Source organism: Diadema antillarum, unplaced genomic scaffold (assembly GCF_040938485.1).
Source record: "Diadema antillarum isolate AM-2024a unplaced genomic scaffold, OU_Dant_1.0 seq00001010_RagTag, whole genome shotgun sequence".
Lineage (NCBI taxonomy): Eukaryota > Metazoa > Echinodermata > Echinoidea > Diadematoida > Diadematidae > Diadema > Diadema antillarum.
This window is the reverse complement of record NW_027271846.1, coordinates 80557-95942: the sequence shown is the minus strand read 5'-3', so window position 1 is coordinate 95942 and position 15386 is coordinate 80557. Positions and strand designations below refer to the sequence as shown.

Below are 15386 nucleotides of genomic sequence, written 5' to 3'. Positions count from 1 at the left end.
AGTCAAACGGTACTTCATGCAAAAAAGGTTCAATATCAATTATGATCTATAATTCCATTGTTCCACCTCAATTGAAGTCTTCTCAAAACAGGGGAAAACTATTTGCAAAAGTGAGAGCTAACCATTCCGATTTCATCCGGGTGGAAATGAGGGCATGCCATGCACGAATGAATTAAATGAATGATATGAGATTGTCGTGCTCTTGAACAAACAGAACTATGGTAATGCTGTCTCAGAGAGAATGCTAGCTGAGATTCATCTCAGACAAAATTAAAATTGACAGAAACAACCCAAAAAGAACATCGTTACGTCCATAAACCACATGAAATGTTCTCTGTTCTCTGTCTGTGCAGACAGACAAGACAGACATGACTCAGAAAATCAAATTTCATCCGACATTCGGCAATTTAGAAAACTCATTTACAGTCGTTTGGGAGACGATGATTACGAGATTGGCTGTTCAAGGCTAATTTCAGGCTGTCAGAGCTGAAGCGTGTTGCACGCATGAGTGTTTTTCCCCCCTCAAGGTCCCCCCATCTGTGCCAGATAATTTGTCTCACATAATTCCTACCCTTGACATTGAATGACAATCAATTTCATGAACCCATCATAGATTCCTGAAAAGACAAAATGCCTCCATTGGCGCCTCTTTGTGTTGTTGCTTTTATATCTTTGCTTGGATTTCCAACATCGATGAATGTTTTGTCAGACTTTTGATGAATCAACAATGTCAACTTTAATAGAGGATCGACATGCATGATGAAGTATCACTGCAAAATATTATCACTGCTTCAAACATTTTCAATAAAGAGACAGACAGAGCAGTATTGATAACGTTTGTACTGTAATACAAATCGACTCAATCACTAAGTTTTCTTTCCTACCATAGGTGAGGTGGTTCTAGTTCTTCCTCTCCTCACTTGAGATTCTCTCATCCCTTAACAACCATTTCTCATATTTCACTTCCATTAGGTAAAAGAGATTCTTCTGAGATGATTGTAAAAACAAAAGGAAATACATGTAAGCAGCGAAATTCAGAGCTGCCAATTTGAGGATGGGGAGACGACAATTCTGGCAGTAAGATTGTTGCGGACTTCATAGGATAAATAATTTCACATTGCCACTAAGAAGGAAGTTTGCCTTGTATTTACAGGGTGAGGGCCCACTATATTCTTCCAACAAATGTATGAGATGATGCAGGGATGGGATGAGGGGGGGGGGGTGGATGGCATGATGGGATGGTGGGGTAGGGAGGGATAGGAGACGGAGGAAGCGTGCCAGGTGGGACGCTGGCTCTCCGAGGGCAACCGAGGTCTGGCAGACAATCACCCTGCGCAAATTTGGCTACACCCTCCGGAGCGTGATGGATGCGTCTGGACCGAGCACGCACACCCCGCGTGAGGAGGCATACGTACCAGCACACAGACTCAATCTCCCTTCGTCACACACTGACTAACAGACGTACAGACCAACAAACACTACACATACACATGTACACCAAATTGCTTTCAGCCAGCACAGAAACTTCTCAGACCTCTGAAAAGTGATAATCTCTTCAATCCATTCACTGGTCCCGACAGACGCCGAGTTCCTGTATGAGATTACATACAGCCAACCTCTAAGCTCACGAGAGTCCCCCCTCCCCCCCTCCCAGCTCCAAACCTCACAATATCTTTCTTCTTTCTCTCCCCCAATCCCTTCCCCCTTCTCCCCCCATTTACATATCCTCATAAAAATATCACATAGTGTTTCTGAGTTCAAAGAACCCTGATGCATGACATCACCAGCAAACGCAGAATGTATTTATCTCTCTTCTTCCAATGCATAATTTCTTTTTTTCACCTTTTCTCCCAGCTGTTTGGGGAAAAGAAAATACGCCTAAGGCACACTGCTTCTACCAAGGGGGAATTTCCGAGAAAGGGTGAACCCCATTAGCATCCTGACATGTTCACATCTACCAAAGAAGAGGAAAGAAGGACTTCCGTAATGCAATTGTGGTTTAAACTGAAATTTAGATTGCTTTCATGTTGTTGTTTTTTTTTTCATCTTTCTCCTTTTCCATTACTGTTGCGGTAGACTTGACCATGAAAGCAATTCAAGGCACCGACATGCATGTCTCTAAGAAATAATACTTCCAGCACCCTCCAGGGTGGAGGCATACAAGTGAAAACCATTCTGCGACGAATGCTCTCGGTACATCTTACCATCCCAAATATCAAGTTACCACAAAAAATACAGCCCTTGTTGCATCAGATATCAGATAGTAACTGGTAGCAAAATAGAAGGGAATACTTTGGGGGGATATTCTGAGAGACTGCTGATATCACATCCCTTAAATTCCTTCTTCATCCATCAGATAAAGGCTGCATTTATCACCTTTCCCATGTTTCAGATCGCATTTCTCAAGTTGTGTGGAAACATAAACAGTACGCCAGACGTGAATTGATAATCGCAACCAAAGATACGGATGTTGTTTCTTGCACACATGTGATACACTGCAGCTGTGAATCAAAAGTTCCATCATGACACACATTTGATGGCAGCGGCACTCTTTTCTCTACCTTCTAAAATCTTATTCCTGACGGGAACTCCCTCTGCCCTCCCTCTATCCTCCCAAACCTTCCTCCCTACTATTCCCCCCCCCCCCCCCCCCCCCCGCCCACTTATATCTTGCCTCTTTCTATCTCGTTCGCCTTCCGGCAGTGCTCCCAAAATGAGGGCTACACCCTGACCTTTTTAAAACCAAGTCATTACGATCTCGGAGGAAGAGGAGTCGTCTGCTTTGACTTACTCTCGCCAGCAAAGCATCTTTGCACCGAAAAGCAAATGAAGACTGACGCTTAACGAACGAGATACAAGGAAAAAACACGAGAGCCAGGTGAACCCATTCTCATCCACTTCGTGGGAATCTATTTCAAACGACACCATCATCTGGCCGCAGTCTGGCTGATCACTTTTTGTGTCCTCCTTACTAAGGCACTGCGCCTCAGATTCGGAGTAGCATTAAGGAGATGGGGCGAGACTCACTGCTCTCCCCCCCCCCCCCACCCACCACCACCACCTGACATTGATGGAGATTGGGGAAGACTCAAAGATGCGTGTCCGTGTCCGAGGGAGATGGACCACTCCCGTTAAGATGGTCGGGGATAAACAAATAAATAATCAAGCCCGGAAATCTGAAGATAAACATTCCCCGCTGTCGAGTCATTCATCACCGAGCACTGGGCCTGGCTGGGATTCATCGTCCACCATTCTCAACTCCGGCAAGGAAGAAACATGGCCGCAGTGTTGGAGAATGTTCAGTAATGTGTGAAGCATTATTTCTTAATATCACTCAAACTTGAACAGATGCTACACCAATGTCCAACATGCAAAGAACATACGAGGACTGGTAACACTGCACTGAAAATCAGTCACATACGGAGTAAAGTGTGTCTTTTTTTGAGGGGTATTTGTTAAATTGGAAACTAAAAAAAAAAAAAGGTAAAATTGGAATAAAAAGTTGCATGCACAGGCAGCCAGCTGTCGGAATGATCTTGAAAAAAAATGACGAAAAATCCTTTATTTCATAATCTCCTCTCAGATATGATGTACTAAAATCTGTAGCAATTGGAGCATCAAAAATTCCTTTCACATGCAGCAATCAACATCATACAAATCAATGAAGTTATGAACATTCTTCTAATAAAACAAAAACAAACACAAAAAATCATGTAGCATGAACCATGAACATTCTGGTTGCAAATCAAGCAAGATGCAAACGGGCCAAACTGCTGTGCACACTCACGTCTACGTGTTCTGACTACCACACAAAATCGAATCGCTGTAGATGAAGGAAAATTTGAAATCATGTGCTAAGACAGATTACTCTTTAAAATTGCAGAGCTAAAAAGAATTTCACCAAATCACACAGCTTTCATTGTTATATGAATAAAATCCACATCGAGATGACCATTCATAACATTAACAAGAGTGTTATACATATTCATGCATATTATGAAAATTGGTGTTGTTGCACATACATTTCTATTTTGATAGTAAGATACAAATCTTCAAATGCGATCAGCATTAGAAATAAAACCTCAATATTACATGATTGTATGTGTCAGGCTTTTCGAAATTATTGTGATATTTCAGTAAGTACTCCCCGACAATTTTCGTCTGTATATATCATTGTCACATGATCATTATCATAATCATTACTGTCACCATCATCAAAATCATCATCATTATCATCATATTACAACCAGTAGCATCACTACCAAAACTATCGTCACCTTTATCATCATAAACATTATCGTCATCATCACCAACACTTTTCATATTATGTACTTGCTGACTTCATATTTTAATCTATGAAAAAAAAATATTATTCACACACTTTTCTCATCTCCATGCCTTTAAGTTTGATTGCCTCAAGCATGAAATCAACAATGAAAAATTCCCTACGTGCAAAGGATGCCTCGTTCAAAAGAACAAATATAGCTGCTATCGATTTCCCATGATACCGACCGCTTTCAAAATAACCCATAGCACCATGAGCATCTCAAGTCAGGAAAGACAACCACGATCACACAATGCACGGTCGGAAGTTTAGCAGGTGGCTAGAAACCAACATGTCTGCGGGGTAATTTTGCCGCAGAAGTCATGATTTGGCCTTCATCAAATTGGCAACACTAAATTTCACTGCAGATTCTCATGTTGGAGAAGGACGAGATGGAACTGGTTGAATTCATAATGACTGCACATATTCAGAAGAAGCCAGCATATTTGCCAACCTGAGAGAGAAGCATTAACTTTAATCATCTCAAATGTGTTGCCAATTTCATGATAAGTTAAAATGTAGATATTTAGAAGCTTTTGACAGTTCATGAACTGAAGTACAGAGTGGAATATCAAATGTATTGCCAATTTAAGGACCAATTAAAAATGTAATAGATATTTAGAAACTTTTGACAGTTCATCAACTGAAGTTCAGAGTAGAAAATGACTGAAATGAGGCATTTATTCTACTGTAACAAACACTAAGATCAGAATATCAAGAATTGTCGTAAACATACAGCATTACATCAGCGAAAAATTATGGTTTCTTGGACTCCACACTGTCGGGTTTATTACAAAAGATAGGATGCCTACCTTCGTCTGGGTCTTCCCTGTCCTCGTGATGGCGCTCTGACCCTTGCCGTCCAAAGAGAAACGTCCGCACCTTGCCCAGGCTCCCTTTGTTCTTCAGATCCTTCATCTGAGGCAAGATCGATGATAGTGATATTAATTACATAAAACAAATAATTCTGATGACAGGCAGCATTCACAGGTATGATGTAAACGATAACAGATAATAGAAAAACATAATGGCAAATTGCAGTAGAAATCGTAATACTTGGGACAAATATGAGATCAAAAGAATTAACAAAGCAATAATAAGAGCAGTCATGAGAATGCTAGTTACTTGTTATCTCCAACAGGTTGATTGATAGATACAAACTACAATCCCAGAATTCTACAAATATGTATCTGAGAATTCGAAGAAGAAGTATGTTTGTGCCAAGTGCAATAAATTGAAGACATCTCCCTACATGTCTTCAATATATTTATTATTCATATCTCAATCGCAGCACCCCCCTCCATCCATATTTTGTAATATCTCCATTCACCATATACATTCATTAATCTATCCATCTATCCATCCATCTATCCATCCATCTACTCAACCATCACTATTCATCAAATATCTTCCACTCTCTCCATCACTAAATATTTTGCCTCTCCATCTTCTCATATCCATCTATCTTTCTATCAATCTATTCATCTGTCACTCATTCCATACATCTCTCTGTCAATAAACCAAACAATTCTGTGACCAATCAATCTCTCTCTAATCAAAGCAGGCATTCTTTCACTGCAACCACTACGAGGTTAAAAGCTCAAAGTAAAGTTAGGATCATTTTATTAGATTAAGGTACATCCATTAGAAATTAGGTTGACCTGAAACAGTCAATCATAATCACTGGAAGATTCCTCCTCAAATATCTTGTCACCATGGCAACCTCACCTACTTTTCTCCACTTACGGATGCCCCTTCATGCTTATGGCCAAATCTTTTCCGGGCCAGACACTAATACCTTCTAACCCAACAGAAATGTGGGTTACATCTTAAAGAATTACACCACACTTGTTTTGAATTCACCTATGCACAGACTTTCAGAGGGATGCCCACCCACACACATGCACACACACACACACACACACATACACACAAACACACACACACACACACACATAAACACACAAGGACATATGGCATCTAGGTGAATTATTTCCTAATGAACTTCGCCTATCCTTGGCTTAGACAAACACACACAAAAAAAACACACACACATAGCGATTAAGCACTTTAGCAACTTATTCTTACATGAAATTAGTGTATCCTCTCTTTCCCTTTAATAATGCAGACACACACACATACACAAACGCACACTCAGACACATGCAGACACACACACACAAATGCAGAATCACTCTTCCAACTTCATCTCAAAGCCAACACAACATACCATCCAATCACGCGCACACCCCCAATCGGCCCGCTTCTGTCATTCAGAGGCAAATATTTGGAGATCTTGGCGAGGTGATAGTGTGATGAATTTTTCCCTCCAATTTCACCTGTTTATCCAGAGTAAATTAAACCCCGGAGAAAGGCCGAAGGGGTATTACTCATAATTAGTTTGACTGACAGGCATTAACAAGGTGTAATACACTTCAGCTCGGTACACGGCTTGAAGTGCTAAATACCAAATATCCACACTCATTAGATCCGTCTCCTTTCGTCTGGGGGTGGGGGTAATGTAGGTTGACATTTGTGCAACTGTGCACTGCCACCGTGACATTTGGAGGTGGGGCCTTGGGATATCGTGAAAAATGACACACAAACATTCATTGCCAACACATATATTTCCTTCCTCATTTATGTAATTGCATTCCTACAGAAAGCATCTAACATTCTTCTTGGCACTTTGTGTGCGTGTGTGTGTGTGTGTGGGTGTGGGTGTGTGCGGGTGTGTGAGTGTGTGTGGGCGTGTTATACAAACATGATCTTCCACACTTAATTAAGGCCGCTAAGCTTTGTCATGATCGCACCATCATTTCCAGAATAGGAGTAACGGCCTCTCTCATTCAAATAAAAAAAAAAAAGACATCACCATCAAATGAGCAAAGGATTTTAGTTTTGACCCTCAACCCATCTGCTCCGACCATTGAAATAAAAAAACAAAATCAAGAAAAAAGAAGACACCACGTGTTTTGAAACAAATGAGTGCCATGTAAAAATGTGGTTTGGTTGTCGTTTTCCTTTTCCCTGCTGCTACTTACCCATTCGAGATATGATTGCTGCTTGTGCGGGAACCATGTTGCCATGAGAAGTGGGCAATGAGGGCAGCATGAAGGAAAAATAGAAAATAGAATAAGGAATGGCATTTGATATATCAGCCACCGCATTCAGAGCCAGAGAAAGAGCATGGAAGCATCGAAAGAAGAGAAGGGAAAAACAAAAACATGAACAGCAGTATGAGCAGACATTGTATACATGATGAGCTTCAAACAAAGGCAATATGAATTTTTGCACGGCAAATATAATGCTAGTGATCATAATTCTTACTAACTTTACCATCATCACATCGTCGCTGGACTGACCAACAGTGTTATTACTTTCATCATCTCCATCATCACTATCATCACCACCACCACCACGATGATCAGCATCGACATCACTAAAATCAACATCATTGCCACCATCATTATTGCCATCATCATCATATCACTGTCTCATCATTACCATCACCATCACCATGAGAGTCATCATCACTCTCATTAACATTTTAACACCATCATCTTCATGAAAATGTCATCATTAGCACTGTTATCTCTATTCTAGTCATCATCATCATTTCCGATCATCACTTTCAATCATCGTCAGCAGCATTATCATGATCATCATGGTCATCATCATTGTTTCATCGTTTCCATCACCATCACCATGGCAATCCTCATCTCTCATCAACATTTTAACACCATCATCACTATCATCATCGTGAGTGCCAACATCATTATTGTTATCGTTTTAATCATCATTACTTTCATCAACATTAAAGATCACCATCATCACCATGACACTATCATCATCATCATCATCACCAGTTTCCATCATTACCTCAAACCGCCATTATCACCATCATCATCATTACCACCAGGAGGAGTGCCATTATCATTATCATTATCATCACTTGGCTTTCAGCTGTCTCTTTGCAGTAAATTGTGATTTCTGAAACAGATGACTGTACTCCTTTCAATAGTATACATCATGTGTATGAAGTACATGTATTTAGCAACTTGGGTCAATCAACCTATTGAAGACGATCTGATCTGTGAGACTGTGTGTCATACACAATTTTGAGGGGGAAAAAATGGTGTAACTTGGAACTAGTCCAACAAGCACTAACATGAATTAAAGAAGATATATACATGTACTATTGTACAAAAGCCTGCTTCCTGGATATCAAAATATTAAGAAAGCTTCACAGTGAATCACGCAGACAACAGTCTCATGAATTTTCAGGAATTGCCTTAAATCTCAACCACAAAAAAACAAACAAACGAACAAACTACAGGAGCATTCCGAGAAAGCAGACCTCTGCCAAGCAGCCATGATTAAAATATCGCCATTTTGTAGTCAGTATCTTCAATACAAAGATAGAGGCATATAGGGACATCTATACAATACATCCGGTGAAAATCTGCTTATCCATCGTTGAGTTATTGGGAGATTAAAGTTTATTCTATTTCCTTTATGACTCTTTTGAATTTCAATATCTTAACCCCCAAATTAAATAATTTCTTTCTTACTTCATTATGAATGCAGTCTGCAACTTTGGTGAAAATCTAATATATATGTTCTTGAGTTATTGGGAGATTGCTAATTTTATGTCCCTCATGAACACTATGACATTTGACCTTTGACATTTGACTTCATGACCCCAACATTGTATTGTTTCTTTTTTACCTCATTCTTGAACATGCCCTGCAAATGTTGTGGAAAATTTGTTCATCTGTTCTCAAGTTATCTTGTACACAAACAGACAGATAGACAGGCAGACAGATGGACCGACAAACGGACAGACAGACAAACAGACAGACAGACAGACAGACAGGCAGACAGACAGAGAAACAAACAAACAAACAAACATACTGAACCGAAAACATAACCTCCGCCATCCGTAGGATTCACCTACTGGTGGAGGTATAAGACAAGAGACCCGCGGGTCTAGCGCTCACCTGAGTATCGCAAGTTCACCTTTCACGCAGTCACTAATCTAAATTATTCACAGCTCTACCAAAATTTGACCAGGCATTCTGAAGTAGAAGATGAAAATATACAATAAGGGCCCAAATTTTTAAAGATTCCTTAATTTGGGGAATTGGGGGCCCCCTGGGGCCCTCTGGGTGGGGCATGGTGCCCATTTTGATAAATTGAGATCCTGACCCCCTAAGGATGCTACCTGCCAAGTTTGACGAAAATCTATCATGAGGTTTTCAGGAAGAAGATGACAATGTACGATTCAGGCCCCCATTTGGACCTTCCTAACCAACCCCCCCCCCCCCCCCCACCCCTGCCCCCAAGAGGGGCACCCCTGGATCTCCTATGAACAAACTCGAAACTACAGTCATTAATGTACTCACTCATAGTATTATCTTAGCTGTATAACTTCTGATTCTAGAGAAAATTTTTAACGATTCCTTCATTTGGGGGGGTTTGGGCCCCCCCTGGGGGCCCCCTGGGTGGGACATGGTGCCCATTTTAACAAATTGAGATCCTAACCCCTTAGGGATGCTACCTGCCAAGTTTGGTGAAAATGGGTCATGGGGTTCTAAAAAAGAAGATAAAAATGTACAATTTAGGCCCCATTAGGACCCCTCCTCACCTCCCTCCCATGGGTCCCAAGGGGGGCACCCCTGATTCTGCCATGAACAAACTTGAAACTGCAGTCATCAATGTACTAACTCATAGTATTAACTTAGCTCCATCACTTCTGGTTCTAGAGAAGAAGATTTTTAAAGATTCCTTAATTTTGGGGGATTTGGGCCCCCTGGGGGTCCCCTGGGGGCCCCCTGGGTGGGGCATGGTGCCCATTTTAACAAATTGAGTTCTTAACCCCCTAGGGATGCTACCTGCCAAGTTTGGTGAAAATGGGTCATGGGGTTCTCAAGAAGAAGATGAAAATGTACAATTTAGGCCCCATTAGAACCCCTCCCCACCCCCCCTCCCCTGGGTCCCAAGGGGGGCATCCCTGATTCTGCCATGAACAAACTTGAAACTACAGTCATCAATGAACTAACTCATAGTATTAACTTAGCTCTATCACTTCTGGTTCTAGAGAAGAAGATTTTTAAAGATTCCTTAATTTTGGGGGGTTTGGGCCCCCCTGGGGGCCCCCTGGGTGGGTCATGGTGCCCATTTTAACAAATTGAGTTCCTAACCCCCTAGGGATGCTACCTGCCAAGTTTGATGAAAATCGGTCTTGGGGTTTTCAAGAAGAAGATGAAAATGTAAAAAGTTTACGCACGACGCACGACGGACGACGCACGACGGACGACGGACGACGGACGACGGACGACGCACGACGCACGACGCACGACGGACGCCGGACGAAGGGCGATCGCAATAGCTCACTTGAGCCTTTGGCTCAGGTGAGCTAAAAATCCAAATATTTCTTGTCACTTCATATGACAAACAACAGCAACACACAATTTCTGATCATGAACTCCTCAAAGTCACATTTGATTATTTCATGCCAGAGAAGAAGAATAAATGAGCATTCATTTTGATGAGATCAGAAGATGTCGGGTATCATACAAAGTAGAAGACACAAAAGCCAAAATAAAAAGCAGCACATTACCTGCTCCTCCTGGTACCAGCTTACATATGCAGGAGCATCCTAAAAGCAGGCATGCATCACATTTTAAAACAAGAAAAGGCATTACGAACAGGTCAAACAAAAATTACAGGGCAATCAACCCTAAATATATCTTATATACTGTACATTGATTCAGTGAATGCTGAAATAGTAGAACCCCAGTGAAGTTTGAGGAAAATTTGAGAATACATTCAAAAAGCGATGACTTTTCATCATTTCAGTTCAAATCCACGTCACATCACTGCTGGATACAAAGACTATAAATGACTTGTATTTTAACAATAGTAGAACAGTATAAAGAAAATATTGCAAATTCCATAAAATTTCATTTGCTATGAAAAGCACACATTCCCTTTTAAAAATCATAGACCAGACATACAGTGTATGTTAACCCGTTGAAGACGAGTCCCGAGAATACTCGGGCAGGTGTCTATGGGAAATGTGTGTCATAGCAAAATCAGTCCATCCTCAACAGGTTACAGGCAATATCATTACCCCTGCCTTCTAAAGGAGCTGGGTTAAGTGCTCCTTCATGATGCTACAAAAATGAAAATACATTTAATTTCTCTATATTGTTCTCATAAGCTGACATATGAATTTTTGTAGTCTTCTTATCTAGTGATGGCAGCGCCAAAAAAAAAAAAATCATAACTTCTGAAAGGATTGTCTGATATTACTTAAACTTCACTGATGTATTCTGGAAATATTGCTCGATCCACTGCAGTCACACAATACATGTATTTGGGGTATATTCCCTTTCAAATGCCACCACCACTGCCTTTGATATCCCAACTGCCTGACAAAACACTCATTTAATAGGGTCATTATAACAAAGTGACACCAAACTTTGCAGCCTGTATAGAAAGTACAAGATGATAATGTCCCAACTTTATGCAGATATTAAAAGGTACATGTATCAATCATGTCCTCTAGCCCTCTATACTCCTGCCTCATATGCTGGAAAGTTTTATATATAAACAATAAACTTTATCAAATTAAGGCAAAGTTTCGTTTACTAATAAACTATACACCTTTCGATGCGTCAAACATCACATTTACTAATGACATCTCAGAACTACGGAGAAAAGCTGACTCGATGAGGTACTGATTATGAAGAAACTAGAAAGGATAGCGCCAGAAATTTCTACGAAAAGAAAAGAGACCTTAACTGAGAAGACAGCAAGGTATTTTCCACTATGCCTGTAAAGAAAATTCAGGTCATGGAAAGAAAGTAGGAAGAAAAAAAATGTAGGCCTCTGTTTGTCACCGATCCCCTCACAGAACTTTGCCCATTTATCGATCATCCACCCTCCAGGGGGTGTGTTTTTTATTCTTGTCTACCCCTGCATCTGATCAGCATTGCTCACTGAATCGCCGCGGGCCAAATACAATAAAAGGCATTCATTGCAAAATATGTTCCACAAGCATAATTTCCTACACCCTGTAACTCCTCTTCCCCTCACATGCAATTTTCTGTTTCCCTTAAATCTCCTTCCTAATTTGCCACCATTCTTCTTCTCCAGCTCAACCGCATGCATATTCATATTATCACTCATGCAAGTCCAATTGATGTTATATTTGTTCATGTCTCTTGCCACCTAGGGGCAAAAATGGGTGGACAAAATGTAAATTTGGGATGTGCTAACATCATTTTTATGCAAAAAAAAAGAGAACAAAAATTGCACATGGCATCAAAGTTTGCCTTTTTTTTTCCACCATTATTGGTCAACCGCACGCTTTCTGTTTTGTACCTCCTGCGCAACTCATGGCAGCACTTTCTTTTTTCCTTCTTGCCCATCTCGTTTCGGGAGTCCTTTTTCTCGCATCATTCCTCCCGGTTCCTCCCCGCATCTCTCTCTCTCTGCATCGCTCAGAGGAGGAGAAGGTTGGAGGGGAGAAAAGTGTTAATTGAATCGATACCCAGAAGCTCCTTGGGGGGTAGGAATCAGAAGGAAGGAGGGGGGGGGGAAATAGAGGAGGGTAACCACTGTGCCTTCCAACTCATGTCATCACTCCCATTACCGGTGGAACACATACCGCCTCACACGTTAAATCACATCGTTTTTCTTCTTCTTCTACTCTTTCTTTTGCCCCCGACAAACATGGGTACATAACGACCTCATGTCGAGCCAATTCATCACGACGTCATTCTAAAAGCTTCGTTAATCACCAGCAATACCGACAGAAACAGGTAAATTGCTGCAAGAGGCATCAACAAACCGTATGGTTGCTTATCTAACTTGTTTTTCTTGTGAAGCGAATCCCGGGTACAAATTCCAGAATATTTGCTCTGAAACCAAATCTGACAAGTGCCTTGTGGATTCCAGCTACACACAGACAAATCTGCTGAAGGAAATAAATAAAAAGACACACACACACACATACACAAATGAATAGCTCTACCCTGATAAACTTTGGCATTGTGTAGCAAATAACTACGTATTACATTAATGCACTCAAAATTCCGTCTTTTGTATGGATTATCAGTTGTTTTGGGCGTAACACACACGGAGAAGTTTTGGTGTCTTGCAATGCACAAACTGTAGACAATGGCGAAACTTTGAATGTCTGATGTTTTGAGGAAAATGGCCATCAATCAATCATTCAATGAGTTATGGAATGCATTAAATCAAATCTAAGTCAAACATTTGACAACGTAAGATTTCTATTTCAGTTTCCACCCTCTCTTCTGCATCCTTTCAATAATACATCAATCTTCTTCTTTGATTTCTTTTGCTCCTCTCTCTTTTTCTCCAAATTTTCCCATTACATTTTCTTTGCTTACTTCCTTCATTTCTTCATTATTCTCTTCATCTGTTCTCTTTTCTTCACCCATTTTATCAACTCTCTGCATGCCCCTTAAATTTCTTGTCCAAAGACCTGTGTGCAAAATTTGAGCTCATTTGATTCATTGGTGCAGAAAGGGGTCAACGTCTTGTCTCTTCTTCTTTTCCTTCTGTCTTTCTTCTTCTTCCAATTTGTCTTCTTCTTTTTCCAGGGATTTCATTGATCTCCTGGTCTCCATCCTCCATTCTCTCCTCCCCCTCCTCCCCCTCCTCCTTGTCCCAAATAGAGTCCTCTTCCTATTCCAAGCGAGATGTCTTCCTATGCTCCGAACGCCACCTCTCTTGACATTTCGCAAATTTCTCGGTAATCTGGTCCTCCCAGCAAGCAGAGTCCAGCAGGACCTCCCCCGATGCTAGACAAGAGTTTTCTCGCGGCCGATCACGTCTCGGTGTTTACCCAGGCGTGGCCAACATCGAACACCTGGACGTCCGCACTAAAGTTTTTCTTCGAAAATGGGCAAGTACTGTATCACATTAGCTCGTCCCTCGCGTTTAAAATGGAGGGGAAGATGGAAGAAGAAAAACCCCTTGAACAGTGGGATGACGTGTGAGAACATTGAAAGTGCTACAGTGATGTGTTAGGTCTATTTCATCTAAATGCATACAACCTAGAGGTCTCAAACAGATGCACTCAGAGATTTTCCATCCCCATTTGTACCTCTCCCCTATAATACCAGAACACCCTCAATGTCCGAAAAAACAGATGTAGTACCAATCAAACCAAATGAGTGATGCTTCCCACCAAACCAAAACTTTCTTATCAAAAGCCTTGGGTGGTCTTCTGGACACATTAATGATTTTAACAATGGCCTTGTCATATTCTTTTCAAAGACAGAGTTGTCTCCTTTTTTTTCAATGAAACTGAATCTTTGATATTTGAATCCACAGGCAAAACACTGAATGCCATATCTGGAAAAATCTAACTTTGTGGCCTCACAAACATTATTACAAGTTTTGAGTGTATTTTGTACAGTAGTTGCTGCATAATCCAGTAGTGTAAGGCAGGGCATTTCTTACCAAATGTTAAGTGGTGTGAACCATTAAGTGAAGACTAATGTATTTACTGGGGGTTTTTTTCTAATCAGTGATGCAAAAAAAAGGTTTCTTGTAAACTGTCCAGCAGTCAAGACATATACAATCATCTCACCTTCCTAGCATTTTACAAACATAAATGTATCTTCATGACAGTCACAGTTTCTTCAAAGACCTTGCATGTAACTTGCAGGCATCTTTTGCTGTTGTCACTACGCATATTTCATATCTGGTTTTTTTTTTTTTCATTTCTGTAATGCGTTAACATGGCAGAAGACATAAGAAAGTTCTAACTATATGTACTTCTAACCCCATACTATATCTACGTCCAAATATTCACACTATTCAGACTGACACCTACATGTTTATTTGCCTGTAATCCCCCTTGCATCCTCTGGATCTGTTTACCAGGGTGATAGCAAGACATTTCTTTCTTCTTCTGTATTTTTTACCAGTGAACAAATAAAAAGTTTGAGAGGGGGCGGCGGTTCATTTGACTTGCGCTGAAATAAGAACTCCCCACGTCTCACAACAGCATACTC

General features: G+C 40.8%; 1 protein-coding gene across 1 annotated transcript in view; it reads right to left on the bottom strand.

The window, feature by feature from the left end:
- LOC139742628 (rho guanine nucleotide exchange factor 10-like) overlaps positions 1-15386 on the bottom strand; it is a 105259-nt gene that overhangs the window by 56874 nt on the left and 32999 nt on the right. Inside the window, exons 5-6 of the mRNA XM_071653153.1 lie at positions 7368-7385; positions 5137-5242 (exon numbers count right to left, since the gene is read on the bottom strand). Of these exons, the coding sequence (XP_071509254.1) occupies positions 5137-5242; positions 7368-7385 (124 nt within the window). The remainder of the gene's footprint in view (positions 1-5136; positions 5243-7367; positions 7386-15386) is intronic.